Source organism: Falco punctatus (genome assembly GCF_963210335.1).
Source record: "Falco punctatus genome assembly, chromosome: 7".
NCBI classification, from domain to species: Eukaryota; Metazoa; Chordata; class Aves; order Falconiformes; family Falconidae; genus Falco; species Falco punctatus.
The window spans coordinates 70,205,010-70,216,895 of NC_137587.1; the positions used below are offsets into that span (position 1 = coordinate 70,205,010).

At 69.1% G+C, this 11,886-nt stretch overlaps 1 protein-coding gene across 12 annotated transcripts; it reads left to right on the forward strand.

Annotated features, from left to right (window-relative positions):
* The first annotated feature begins 68 nt into the window (after nt 1–68).
* Nucleotides 69–11,828, forward strand: STRC (stereocilin). 12 transcript variants are annotated; one of them, XM_080397391.1, is made up of 22 exons: nt 69–1,799; nt 2,071–3,307; nt 3,694–3,756; nt 3,888–4,004; nt 4,462–4,634; nt 4,938–5,124; nt 5,403–5,518; nt 5,670–5,802; nt 6,085–6,267; nt 6,431–6,469; nt 6,614–7,032; nt 7,250–7,540; nt 7,952–8,087; nt 8,165–8,364; nt 8,427–8,517; nt 8,963–9,131; nt 9,306–9,559; nt 9,907–10,062; nt 10,126–10,268; nt 10,354–10,556; nt 10,645–11,096; nt 11,501–11,828. In XM_080397391.1, exons 1-22 carry the CDS (start codon nt 826–828, stop codon nt 11,738–11,740), a joined length of 5,976 nt encoding a protein of 1,991 aa, XP_080253517.1. In that variant the 5' UTR covers nt 69–825; the 3' UTR covers nt 11,741–11,828. The 12 variants fall into 12 exon arrangements, 11 of the variants coding, with proteins under 11 accessions (XP_080253517.1, XP_080253519.1, XP_080253515.1 ...); XM_080397393.1 differs by having other exon boundaries at nt 9,390–9,559; XM_080397389.1 differs by having other exon boundaries at nt 7,250–7,370; nt 7,449–7,540; nt 8,963–9,559.
* The last annotated feature ends 58 nt before the right edge of the window (nt 11,829–11,886 follow it).

Below are 11,886 nucleotides of genomic sequence, written 5' to 3' on the forward strand. Positions count from 1 at the left end.
GCCCGCCGGGGCTGGGGGCCGGGAGCTCCTCGCTGCCGCAATGACTGCGGCTCCGCCAAGGATTTCACTCATTAAACCGCTCTGTGTTCGCTAGAAGCCCTGCCGTGGGCACCGTGCCTGCAAAGCGTGCTGGACGCCCCGCCGGGAGCCTCCTGCCCGCCGCCTCCAATTCCACGGGCACCACCAGCCCAGAGCCTGCTCGCTGCTTGTCCCATTCCCCCGCGCCCCGGGGCCGGCAGGGAGCGCTGCCGTCCACTCCGGGACCGCCGCTGGTGCACCGGGGAGACCCAGGGTGGGAGCTGCTCCCGCAGTGCCCGCAGCCCGCGCAGTGCCCGCAGCCCCCGCCCCTGCCGGGTTACCGGCATCAATAATGCAAGAGCTCGGCACCGGCTGCGGCGGCGGAGGGGGGGGGGGGGCGTTCGGCGGTGGCCTCGGGTTACAGCCCCGAGCCGAGGCCTGCGGGAGTCAGTGCCGCCGTGCCTGAGCCCCGGCGGCAGGGGTGGCGTGAGCGGGCAGGGGCAGGGGCTGGGCAGGGGCAAGGTCAAGAGCAGGGGCAAGGTCAAGGGTAGGGGCTGGGAAGGGGCAAAGGCAGGGGTTGGGGCAGAGGCAAGGGCAGGGGCAAAGCTAGTTCCAGGCTAGTTGGGCAGCGCTGCGGCAGCTGCCCGTGCAGGCTGTGTGGGTCCATCTCTCCCTCGCCCCCACGGGCTGCAGGCCGCGGGGATGGCTGCTTCCCTTCCCAGCTTTGGGCTGCTGCTCCTGCTGCTCCTGTGGGACCCCAGCTCCGGTGAGTGAGCACACCCCTCTGGGACCACAGACCTCGGTGCGATGGAACCATGCTCGAGGGTCTGTCCTGCTCTCCCAGCCCCTGCCCCCGGTGCAGGTGTGGGGGCACGGCTCCCGGGGGTAAAGCCCCAGCCCCCAGGGTGTGGGCTGCCCCCTGCACAGCTCTGGCGATATGGGTGGTGGTCTGGGGTGGTCTGTGCCGGGAGCTGCAGGGGTCCCAAAGAGCAGGGGCTGCGCGTCGGTGCACGCTGGCTGCCTGCGGTGGGGCGATGCTCGATGGGCCCCCGAGGGATGCAGCTTCTTGCGGGGGTCGGGGGTGTCAGTGCATGCGGCATGCGGCCAGCTGGGCCCTGCCCCGCAGGAGCTGCCCCGGGAGGGACCGGCGCCCCACCACCCCGCCTCGTCCCCGTCCCTCAGGCCCGACGGCAACCCAGCGGAGCGGTCCCCGCCGTCCCACCAGCCGGAGCCCGGGGCTGCGGGGGGACGCTTTCCCCCGGGCAGAACCCGCGGGCGGGGCTGTCGGCCGTGGGGACCCCGTCGGCGAGCAGCGCTGCCTCGACCCCTCGGGGCGCTCGGGGGGGCGCGGACGAGCTTTCCGCCCCCCCGGGGGGGCCGGGGCTGGCGGGCGAGCGGCGGGGAGCGGGGCGGCTGCTGCTCCCGCCCCGGGGCAGCCGGCGCCGGGCCGCGCTCCTCCGCCTGCACCGCGGGCTGCGGGGCCGCCGCGGCGGGGGGCCGCCCCCCGAGCCCCGGCCGCGCTGGGAGCCGCCGCCGGGCCGGGCCGGGGCGGAGGAGCGGGGCGGGGGGCCGGGGCCCTGCGGGCCCCTCTGGAGCCGCGCGCCGGGGCTGCGGGATGCGCTGCTGCGGGCGGCGGGGCGCGCGCTGGGGCCCCCGCGCACCGACGGCGCCGGGCGCTGTGTAGGTAAGCGATGGTGCCGGTGCCGGTGCCCGGTGCCCCGCCGCCGCCGCCGCCTGACGCCGGGCTCGCCCGCAGGGACGCTGCCGCAGCTGCTGCTCTGGTAAGTCGGGCGGGTGGGGCGGGATGGGGTGGGGTGGGACGGGACGGGATGAGAAGAAATAGGATAGGACCAGATGGGGATTGGGGTGGGAAGGGATGGGATGGGATGAAATGGGACAGGACCAGACAGGATGGGATGGGCAGCACGGGCACCTGGGCTGCAGACAAGGGGTTCCTCCAGGGCAGGCAGGGCTGCAGTGGGCAGCTATGTTGGAGAGGGGTGCTGGGGCTGCCCCAGCCAGACGGTTGCTGATCTGGTCTCTGCCCTGCAGGGGCTTCCACCACAACATCAGCTGGGATGCCCGGGGCCTGGGCTTCACAGCTGGGGTGCTCCCTGCTCCACCACCCCTCCCCAGCTGCCTCCAGCCTGTCCCCCGGGCAGTTGCGGCCGTGCCCCAGAACCAGCTCTCGCTCCTGCCCCCTGTTCTGGAGGCTGTGTGCAATGACAGCATCCCTGGGCTGCCGGGTGTCTCCAACTTCACCGTCTACCTCTACTGCAACCTCTTCAACAGCTCCCGGGGCTCCAGCCAGCGCCCAGAGGACCTGGGGGCTGCCTGCTCCAACGCAGCCTGGTACCTCTCCATGGGTGAGGGGGGCTCGGCATGGGCCCGGGCCTGCCGGGAGCACTACCCTGCCCAGTTCAACAGCACTGTCTGCAGCAACACCTCCCTGAGGGAGACCCCTGGGCCCCAGCAGGTCTTGCTGGAGCAGCTCTGTGCTGACCTGGCTGGGCCCCGCAGCTGCAGTGCCTGCATACGCTGGGAGGACGCCTGGAGCTGCTTCCTGGGAAGCCCCATGCTCTGGGATGCCCGGCTCTGTGGCAGCAGGAGCTGTGAGTTGCTGCCCGCTGACCCCTGGGCCTCGCTCTCCCAGCTGTGTGGTGGTCCCCAGCCCCGGGCACAGATGCCTGGTGTCTCAGAGCCCGGGGGCACAGACTCTTGCTCCTTCGGGGGCCAGAGCCTGTGGGCATGGGGGAGCACTGGTCTCTTGGAACTGTGCAGGACTGTGTGTCCCTGCTGCTTCCAGGAGCTGGTGTGCACCAATGCCTCCCTCCTGCAGCTGCTGGGGCATCCTCAGCCTGTGGTCGGGGCACGCTGCCAGGGTGCCCTGCCCAGTGGACGCTGCCTGCTGCAGCAGCTCCTGGCACTCCTGCCCATGCCCCGCAGGCTGGATGCTGTGGAGCTCTGCCCAGACCTGGCTGCCTACCTGCTGGGGTTGGCCTTGCAGCTGCCACGGTGCCAGGAGGAGGCTCCAGGCTGGGCCCCCCACGTGAACTACCTCCTGCGCCTGCTTGACCGCAGCCTGACCGCCTCCAGACGAGAGGAGGCTGGGCAGGTGGCCAGGGAGCAGCTGAGCGAGGCCATCCTCCTCTCCAGCCTCCTGGACAACACCTCCTTCTGGGGCTTGCTGGGGGTGAATTCATCTGCAGGCATCCTGCGAGCCGTGGGCCAGTACCTGGGGTGGGAGCGCAGGGTCCCGGCCAAGAGGGAGCTGCTGAGCTGCTTTAGCGTGAGTTGGGCAGTGCTGGGGCAGCGAGTGGGGGCCTCCCTGGGTGCGAGGCAGTGGTCTGGGTGCCAGACCCGGCGTGCCAGACCCGGGGAAGCCCTCCTGCCCACTGTGGGGTCCAGCCAGGGCATGGGCCCCAGTCCCAGGGTCGCTGTCCAGTGCCAGCCAGGCTGGGAGCAGGATTGGTGCATGTGCTCTCCTCAGCCACCAGTGGCTGGGAATGGCTAGTCCTGGATTGGGGTCTCAGGGCTGCTGCTCAGGGCTAAGAGGGGGGTCTCTTTGCCCCTGGGTCAGCTTCCTTGCAGCAAGGCTGCCCCAGACCTGCCGTGGGGCACTGGGTGAGGAGCTCTGGGCCAGGGCAGGGAGTGCAGCCCTGCTCCCTCCTGCAGGTGGTGCTCTGGGACCTGCTCCAGGACAGCGAGGGTGTGCCTGCCTTGGAGATCCTGGCGCAGGTACTGCCTGACCCAGCCAGGCTGGCTCCCGACCCACCCAGGATCCTGCGGAGCACAGGGCCTGCCTGCCCCCAGCACCCCCATGGCCTGGGTCCCTGCCAGTGGCTGTGCTGAGTGTGGCCTCCCTGCAGGAGTACCTGCGGATGCCAGAGGAGAGCTTCCAGGGGCTGCTGCATGCGGTGGGGCCCGAGGCTGTGCAGCGCTTCCTGGCCCTGCTGCACCGCGCCTGGCACCGGCTGCGTGGCAAGGTGGTTACAGGGGCTGGGACAGGGCAGGGTGTGCAGAGCCCGTGTGTGGTGGTTGCCTGTGTGATGGGTGGGAAGAGCCGGGGGGGTGGGAGTGGTGCACAGCATGTGGGGAGAGACCCACACATGGGGGTGTAGACCCTGCACCAGGGCAGGTGCAGTCAGTGCTCGCTGGAGTTCACAGCTCCCATGCATGAGGGGTTGCAGAGCCCATGCACGGGGAGGGGGCGTGTGCAGACCCCAGGCATGCAGAGCCCATGCACAGGGTGTGTGTGTGTGTGTGCAGACTGCAGGTGTGCAGAGCCTCTGCACGGTGTGTGTGTGTGCAGAGCCCGTGCACAAGGGTGTTTGCAGCGCCCAGGCACAGGGGTGCAGAGCCCATGCCACAGGATGCTGTCCCAGCACACAGCTGGGTGGCACTGGGCCTGTGCTCGTTGCCTGGACTCATGAAGCTTTGTAGGTGCCATCGCCTGTGTCCGGGGAGGATGCACTGCCGTCGCTGGCTGTGCTGCTGCTCCGCAGATTGCCCCATCTCACCCCGCAGCTGTTTGTCGGTCTGTCGCAGTTCATCCCCTTCATGGCCGTGACTGACATTGCAAGGCTCCCCCCAGCCCTCCTGGCCAACGAAAGCGTGTAAGCAGCACTGGGTGCCCCGGTTGCCTGCACACATTACGGCCAGCTCTGGCCTGCGTGCTGCATTTTGCCATCACCTGAAGAGACCCCCAGCCCAGCCCCATCCTGCCCTGTCCCCTGCAGAGCCCCAGCCCAAGCAGCCCATGCAATAGCCATGCAGAAGGCCACTAAGTACCCCTAGGTCCTGGGCACCACAGGGCACGTGCTTGGTGATGGTCTCTGGGGTGCCCTTTGAGGTGGGTGCAGGCTTGGCATGGGCCTGGGAGGTCTCTGCAGCTGTGCCCCGGTTCTCTGTCCCCACAGCCTTGCTGCTCTGCGGACTCACAGCGCGCGCCTGACGCAGGGGCAGAAGGCTGCCTTTGCCAGGCGCCTGCTGCAAGTCCCCTTCCTCGGGGCCGTGCCCACATGGCCCCTTGGCTTCCTCCACGCTGTCCTGCCGCTGCTGCCCCACTTGCCGGTGCGCTGCTTCCTGCAGCTCACGCCCCAGCAGGTGGGATGTGAGCCCTGGCCCCCCATGCAGGCTGCTCTGCCTGGCCAGCATGCCCTCACCCCACAGCCAGCGGGGATCCCAGCCCTGCACCCCCAGGCCTGCCCAGCACAGGCAGGGATCCAGAGCTGGGAATCCCACCCTGCCCAGCCCTGCACCCCTGATCCTGCATCCCCTGGCTGGGACACCTTCCTTGGCCTTGCACGCTGAACCCACAGCCCTGGCTGGGAGCCCCAGGTCTGGTCAGGAAGCCTGAGCCGAGTTCACCTTTGCCTGTGCAGATCTGGGGGCTGGGGGATGGCTGGCAGCCGCTGCGGCTGGGGCTGGTGCAGGGCCGCCATGTGGCAAGCAGCCTGGTGAACCGGAGCCGTGCGGCTGGCACCGAGCTGGGGCGCAGGTGAGTGTGGCAGTGCCGGCACAGCCATGCCCTGAGCTGGGCTGGCGCAGGACCCCGGTGCTGCTGCGAGGGCCATGGCCTTGCTGCGGCATGGGGCCAGGATGGGTGCCGGCAGGGCTGCCCTTGCCTGCTAACAGGCTTTTCTGCGCAGGCTGGGGGCCCTTGCCTGCTTCCTGAGCCCTGAGGAGCTGCAGGACCTGGAGTGGCTGCAGGATGCCCGGGGGGCAGTGGAGCAGAGCCTGCTGGCGTGTGCAGCCGCAGGGACCCTTCGGCAGCACGGGCGGGTGAGCAAGCCCCCGGGAGGGATGCGATGGATGTGTGGGCTGTGCCAGGCACCCAGGGGCACCTTGTGAATGGGCACCCTGTGGAGCTTGGCTCCCATCCCCTTGCTCTCTGTGGGAGCCTGGCCACAGCATGCCGGCACGAGTAGGGGAGCCAGGGCAGCGAGTCCTGATCAGGCACCAGCACCAGCTCCACATTCATCCTGTGGCTCCTCCTGTGACAGGGGCTGGGGCAGGCTGCCCGCCAGCCCTGGGCTCATGGCCTCTCCTGCCCTGTGCCGGCAGGTCATGCTCGTGCTGGCAGACTTGCTGCGCTCCACCAACCTGGCCATGGTGAGCCCTGGGGAGCTGCCAGCATGGAGGGGCGTCCTCCCTGAGATGGGAGTGGGCTTCCTGGAGCACCTGTCAGCTGCCCAGCTGAACTCCCTCCTGCTCCAGCTGCAGCCGACGCAGCTGACGCGTGCCCAGGTGAGTCCAGCCTGACTGCCCATGCCCTGGGCTGGGGCCCCCTGTGCCCTGGACACCATTGGAGACTCCAGCAGGATGCAGCTGGGTAGCCTCCAAGCCTTGCCACCGGACCCTGCCAGGGCTGTGCTGGCCCTGCTGATCACCACTGCCTTGTCCTCCTCAGGCATCCTTCCTGCTCACATGGGCTCTCCAGAGGGACAACGTGAGTGTCCGAGGTGCCTCTGCAGGAAAAGGATGGGCTGTGGGTGTCATGCCCTGGTGCCTGAGTGCAGCCCCAGATCTTGCACCCCCACACCTGCCTGTGCTGCCGCAGGGTCCCCAGTGAGGCCAGTGTGTTTCTCTGCAGGTGACGGCAGGGGAAGCATCCTGGATGTGTCCCCTGCTGCCAGGCCTGGGACCCACGTCACTGGCAGCTGTGCTGGCCCCTCTCCGGGTCCAAGGCTGTGCATGCCTGGGGCCAGCCCTACCCCTGCTCTTGGCAGCACAGACGGCATCCCTGCTGCAGGCTCTGCAGCCCCTGGACAGCTGGGCTCACTGCCTGCTGCCTCTGCTGCCCCTCCAGCTCCTGCGTCCCAGCGCCCAGGCTCTGCACGGGGCTCTGCGGGACCCCAACCTGCCCTGGTCTCCGCAGCAGGTCAGAGGCCAGGCACAGGGCTGTGGGGGAAGGTGCTGCACCCCCGTGCCTCCCACCACTGCCCCCCAACAGGCCCAGCTCCTCTGGATGGAGGTGGGAGCCGGCACTAACCACAGTCACCACACTGCTGGGTGAGAGCAGCTGGCCTGGGCTGGCCAACAGGCACCGGCTGGGGCACGGGGACGGAGGCAGCTGGGAGCACCTTCTGGAGTCCCATGGAGGGAAGGGAGCTGGGAGAGGGCTGGGTACCCTGGGCAGGAGGTGGGAGCCGTGGCATTGCCCTGGGCAGGATTGAGCAGGTCTCGGTGAGTCTGGGGAAAGTGAAGCCCCAACATCATTGTCCTGCAGTGCCCTGGGCTCACTGGTGGTGGGCATGAGCTGTGCCGCGCTGCAGGAGCCGGGCCGGGCGGATTTCCTGGGGGCTCTCCGGACCCTCTACGTGCAGCCTCGCTCCCTGCCGGCCAGCCTGGTAAGGAGGAGGCTCCACGATCCCCAAGGCTCGCGGGCAGCCTGTCCCTGTCCTGCGCTCACAGCACGGTGTCCCCAGCGGCGCTGCGTGCAGGAGGAGGTGCTCAGACGTCCTGCGCTCTCCGAGGAGGAGCTGGCATGGCTGGGACCTCGGTTCCTCATGGAGTTACCGTAGGTGTTGGGAGCAGCTGGCCCAGGGATGCAGGGCCATGGGCAACCCCTTCTGCTCCCACTGCTTCTTTCCCTCGGGTGGGGGAAAGAACTGCCTCCTGGCCTACAGCCCCCTCTTTGAGCCCATCACCCTCCTTGTGTCTGCAAGGGGCCAGCAAGCCCCTGCCCTGCTGCCCCCAAATGTGGAGCAGGACTGCTGGCAGGAGCTTGCAGCAGGCACCGCTGCCCTCCTGGCACCCCCAGCCCCTGGTCCTGGCTGTCCCTGGCGCAGCCCTACCGCGAGCCCCTGCCTGGCGCCTGGGCACCCCTGCCATGAGAGGGGGTCTGCAGGACGCGTCTCGGTGCCCCATTCATCCCTGGGCAGAGCAGCCCCTTGCCCTGCAGTGCCCAGGCGTGCTCGGGCTCCTGCAGGGCGAAGCTGGTGGAGATGCTACCTGATGCTGTGATGCAGCTGGTCCTGGACCACGTGACCCGTGAACCCCACAGCCTGCTGGCCTTGCCAGCCACCCGCCGGGCAGCCCTGGCCCGCAGGGCCCTGCGCTCCCTGGTAAGGGCAGGGAGCCCAGCATGGGGTATGGGGAGATGCAGCTGCCTGCCCTTGCTCCTAGGCTCTCCCTCCCGCAGCATCTCCCAGCAGGGGTGGAGCTTGGTGGGGAAGACCTGGACCAGCTGGGACCACTGGTGGGGTTCCTGGACCGGGAGAGCGTGGCCCGCATCCAGCCTGAGAGCCTGCTGCCGCGGCTGGGGGACCTGCAGGGCACCTGCCTGGCCAGGGAAGCAGCCGCTGAGCTGGGGCGGCTGCTGCTGTCGGAGCAGGCGCTGGGGTAGGTGGCAGGCAGGGGGGCACAGGGCCCTGTCAGTGCCACCTTGACACCTGCTTCCACAGGCCTCCCCCTAGCTGGCACCTGCCCACCCTGCAGCAGCTGGGGCACCTGGTCTTCCTGCTGCCCCTCGAGAGCCTGCGTGCCATCCCCCGGGTGAGCACCGCGTCCCCTCCCACTGCCACCACGCTGCCCCATGGCTGGCCATGCCTCAGCCCCTCCACCTGGTCTTGCAACTGTGCAACCCTCCGAGTGCCCCATCCCCATGGTTGTGCTGTCCCCACTAGTCCCGCAATCCTCCTGGGTGTGCCATCCTCAATGGTGTCCCATCCTTGTGGCTGTGCCATCCCCAGTGGTGTCCCACCCCCGTGGCTGTGCTGTCCCCACCAGTACCACATCCTCCTGGTTGTGCCATCCTCAATGGTGTCCTATCCTCGTGGGTGTGCTGTCCCTGCCGGTGCCCCATCCTTGTGGCTGTGCCACCCCATCAGCACTCCCACCCCCATGGCTGTGTCATCCTTGCTGCTCCCCTGGGCCTTTCTACTGGTGGGGTCTGTGGTCTGTCCTGGCCCCCCTCCACATCTGCCCGGTGCTGCCCCAGGACTTACTGAGCAGAGACACAGTGGAGCAGCTGCTGCAGAGCCAGCGGGACTGGGAGCAGAGTGAGCTGGGACGTCTCTGTCACCCCCTGGGCAGCCTGGATGAGGACCCCAGCCCACAAGAAGTGCTGGTGGCCCCACTGGTGGCAGCTGCCAGGCCAGGGGACCGAGGTGAGACTGTGCACTCCCCTTCCCAGCTCTGTCCCCACTGGTGCACCTCCTGTCCCTGGTGCCCTCCCAGCACTCTGTCCACACACTTGGTGCTCCTGGTGCCCAGTGTCCCCATGCTGTCCCCTCCCCAGGCTGGCCCTGTGTCCCCATGTCCTCATGCCATCTCCTTCCCAGTTGGTGTGTCCCCCTCATGCACGCTGCAGTGGGTGCTGTGGGGGCCCTGGGGCTGGGGCCAGCCCGCTCAGGCTGGCTCTGCAGCCCCCGTGCCCAGCTGTGCCGACGTGCGTGCCACCTTCCCCGCGGCGTGGAGCGCAGCCCAGCTGGCCGCCATGGCCCCCCAGCAGCTGGAGAGCTGCCTGGGGCTGCTCAGCCAGGACCCTGCACTGCGCCCTGACCAGCTCCGGGCTGCCCTGGGCCAGGCCTGGCGGGTGAGGGGGAACATGGGTGGGGTTGGGGGGGACATGGGCGGCTGTGCTGGTGGGGGTGGTGGGGCTCTGCTGGGCTGGGCTGGCCCTGGTGGGGAGATGCTGGATGCAGGGAGCTGTGCTGGTGTGGTGGTGGGGGAACGTCCTTGGGGGGCCTTTGAGAGGCTGTCTGTGGGAGGGCTGTGCTGGCCTTGTGGGGGTTGTCCTTGGGGAGGGCTGTGGTGGCCTTGGGGTCTGTCTGTGGGTGGCTGTGCTGACCTTGGGGGCTGCCCGTGGGGAGCTGTGCGGGTGCTGCCTGGCGGCGCTGGGCTGGGGGCTGCCGGCAGCTGGTGAAGCTGCTGGTGCCACAGCTGTGGGGCAGTGCCTGGGCGCTGGAGCCAGCCCAGACGCTGCGCCTGGGCCGGCTGGCCACCCAGCTGGGTGAGCCGGAGCTGCGGGAGCTGCGGCTGCCGGACTGGGGGGCCCTCTCTGCCCTGGGGGAGCTGGACAGCTGGTCACAGGGACAGGTGAGGTCCTGGGGCTGGGGTGGGCAGGGACCAGCTGGCCCCCTGTGACCGGCGCTCCCCCAGATGCGGGCTGTGGTCTCTGCTTTCCTGCGGCAGCGCGGGGCGAGCGCTCAGGACCTGGGGCTGCCTGAGCTGGTGGCACTGGGGCACCTGCTTTGTGGGCTGCCGGTGGCTGAGCTGCAGGGCCTGGACAGCCGGGAGCTCAGGTGGGTGTGTGCCCAGCGGGGGCATGGGCCAAGCTCCCCATCAAGGGGCCAAGAGGTGTGGGCATCACTGGCTGCCTTGGTGCAGACAGCAGTGCTGCATCCCGGCGCTTGGCTGCCTGATGCTGCCTGCTCCTCACAGCAAAGCTGCCCCTTTCCTGGGCTCGCTGAGCCTGCGCTGCACAGAGCAGCAGGCTGAGGTGCTGGCCACCCACTTGACCTCCAACGCTGCCTTCGGACCAGCTGCTGCTTGGGGACCTGAAATCTTCACGGAGATCGGGACGTTGGCAGGTGAGTGCTTGGATGGGGCTGTGCCCTGCGGCTGCTGCCAGCCCCTGTGCTCAGGGATGGCATCCTGACCCTGCCTGCTGTGCCCCAGCTGGGCTCCCCGACATCGTCCTCTCTGCACTGGTCCCCGAGCAGATTTGGGCGCTTACACCCCGGGCCATCGCTGCGGTGCCGGCACCCAAGTTCGCAGTGAGTTCCTGGCATCCCTGGCTGGCCCGCTTGGCCGGGCACATGTGGCACCGTCCCCCTGCATGCAGGGGAGGGGGATCCCTGGCTGGACCAGCATGGTGGGAATTCCCCATGCTGGACATTGAGGCATGGAGGTGGGATGCATCCCGACTGTGCCGGGGAGAGGGCGCAGGGCCTCACCATGTCTGGCTGCCCTCTCCCTGCAGGTGGTGTTTGGCCCCACGCAGCTGCGCACCCTCTCCAGCGCTCAGGCTGTGGCTGTCACCCCACAGCAGCGCCGGTGGCTCGGCAGTGCCCAGCGCCAGGCCCTGGCCAGTGCCCAGTGTGAGGGAGAGGCTGCCCAGGATGGCCAAGGTGAGAGCAGCAGGGTGGCTTCTGTCCCCACGTGGCACCCAGCCTGCGTGCTGCAGGGGGCTGCTCTGCTCGGTCGCCCCTTGTCCTGGCTCTGCACCCCCAGGCTCAGCACGGGCACCCCGGGATGCTGGGAGAGCTCGGGTCATGTGGGTTCGGCTGTCCCCGCTGCCTGCCCAGCTCATGCTTCCCCTTGGGACTTGTCCCATGCCACCTCTGCCCAGATGTGACCTTCCTGCTGCTGCCCCTGCCCTAAAGCCAGGTCCTGAACGGCCGCTGTGGGGGCCGCAGCACATGGTGCTGTCCCTGCCCAGAGTGAGGTCTCCCAGCAGCAGCAGGGATGTGAGCCCCTCCACGGGGTGCCGAGCTAGCACGCTCAGCTCTCATGGTGCCTTTCTCTCCTGCAGGCAGGAGCAGTGCCAGGCCCCAGGCTGGCTTCACCTTGGCTCTCCTCCTCTGTCTGCCCCGCTGCTTTCTGTGAGCATCCCAGTAATAAACCTGTGACGGGCACAAGCGACGAGCCCTGCTCCCTGCAGCGACATGTGGCTCCAGAGCACCTTCTCCTCTGGCCTTGGCTGTCCCAGCGGCTCCTGGCACCCAGCTCCCTACCCACATGCAGTCCCTTGCAGCCCCCCAGACCAGGGTAGCCCCAGCGGCCCCCAGGACCCTTCCCCAGGGCAGCAGTGGCTCAGGGCAATCCCAGCAAGTGCTGCTCGGGACGGGTGCAGGAAACCCAGACCTGGGCGGGTGCCTCTCTGCAGGGGCACAGGGCACTGGGGACATCAGCCGGGTG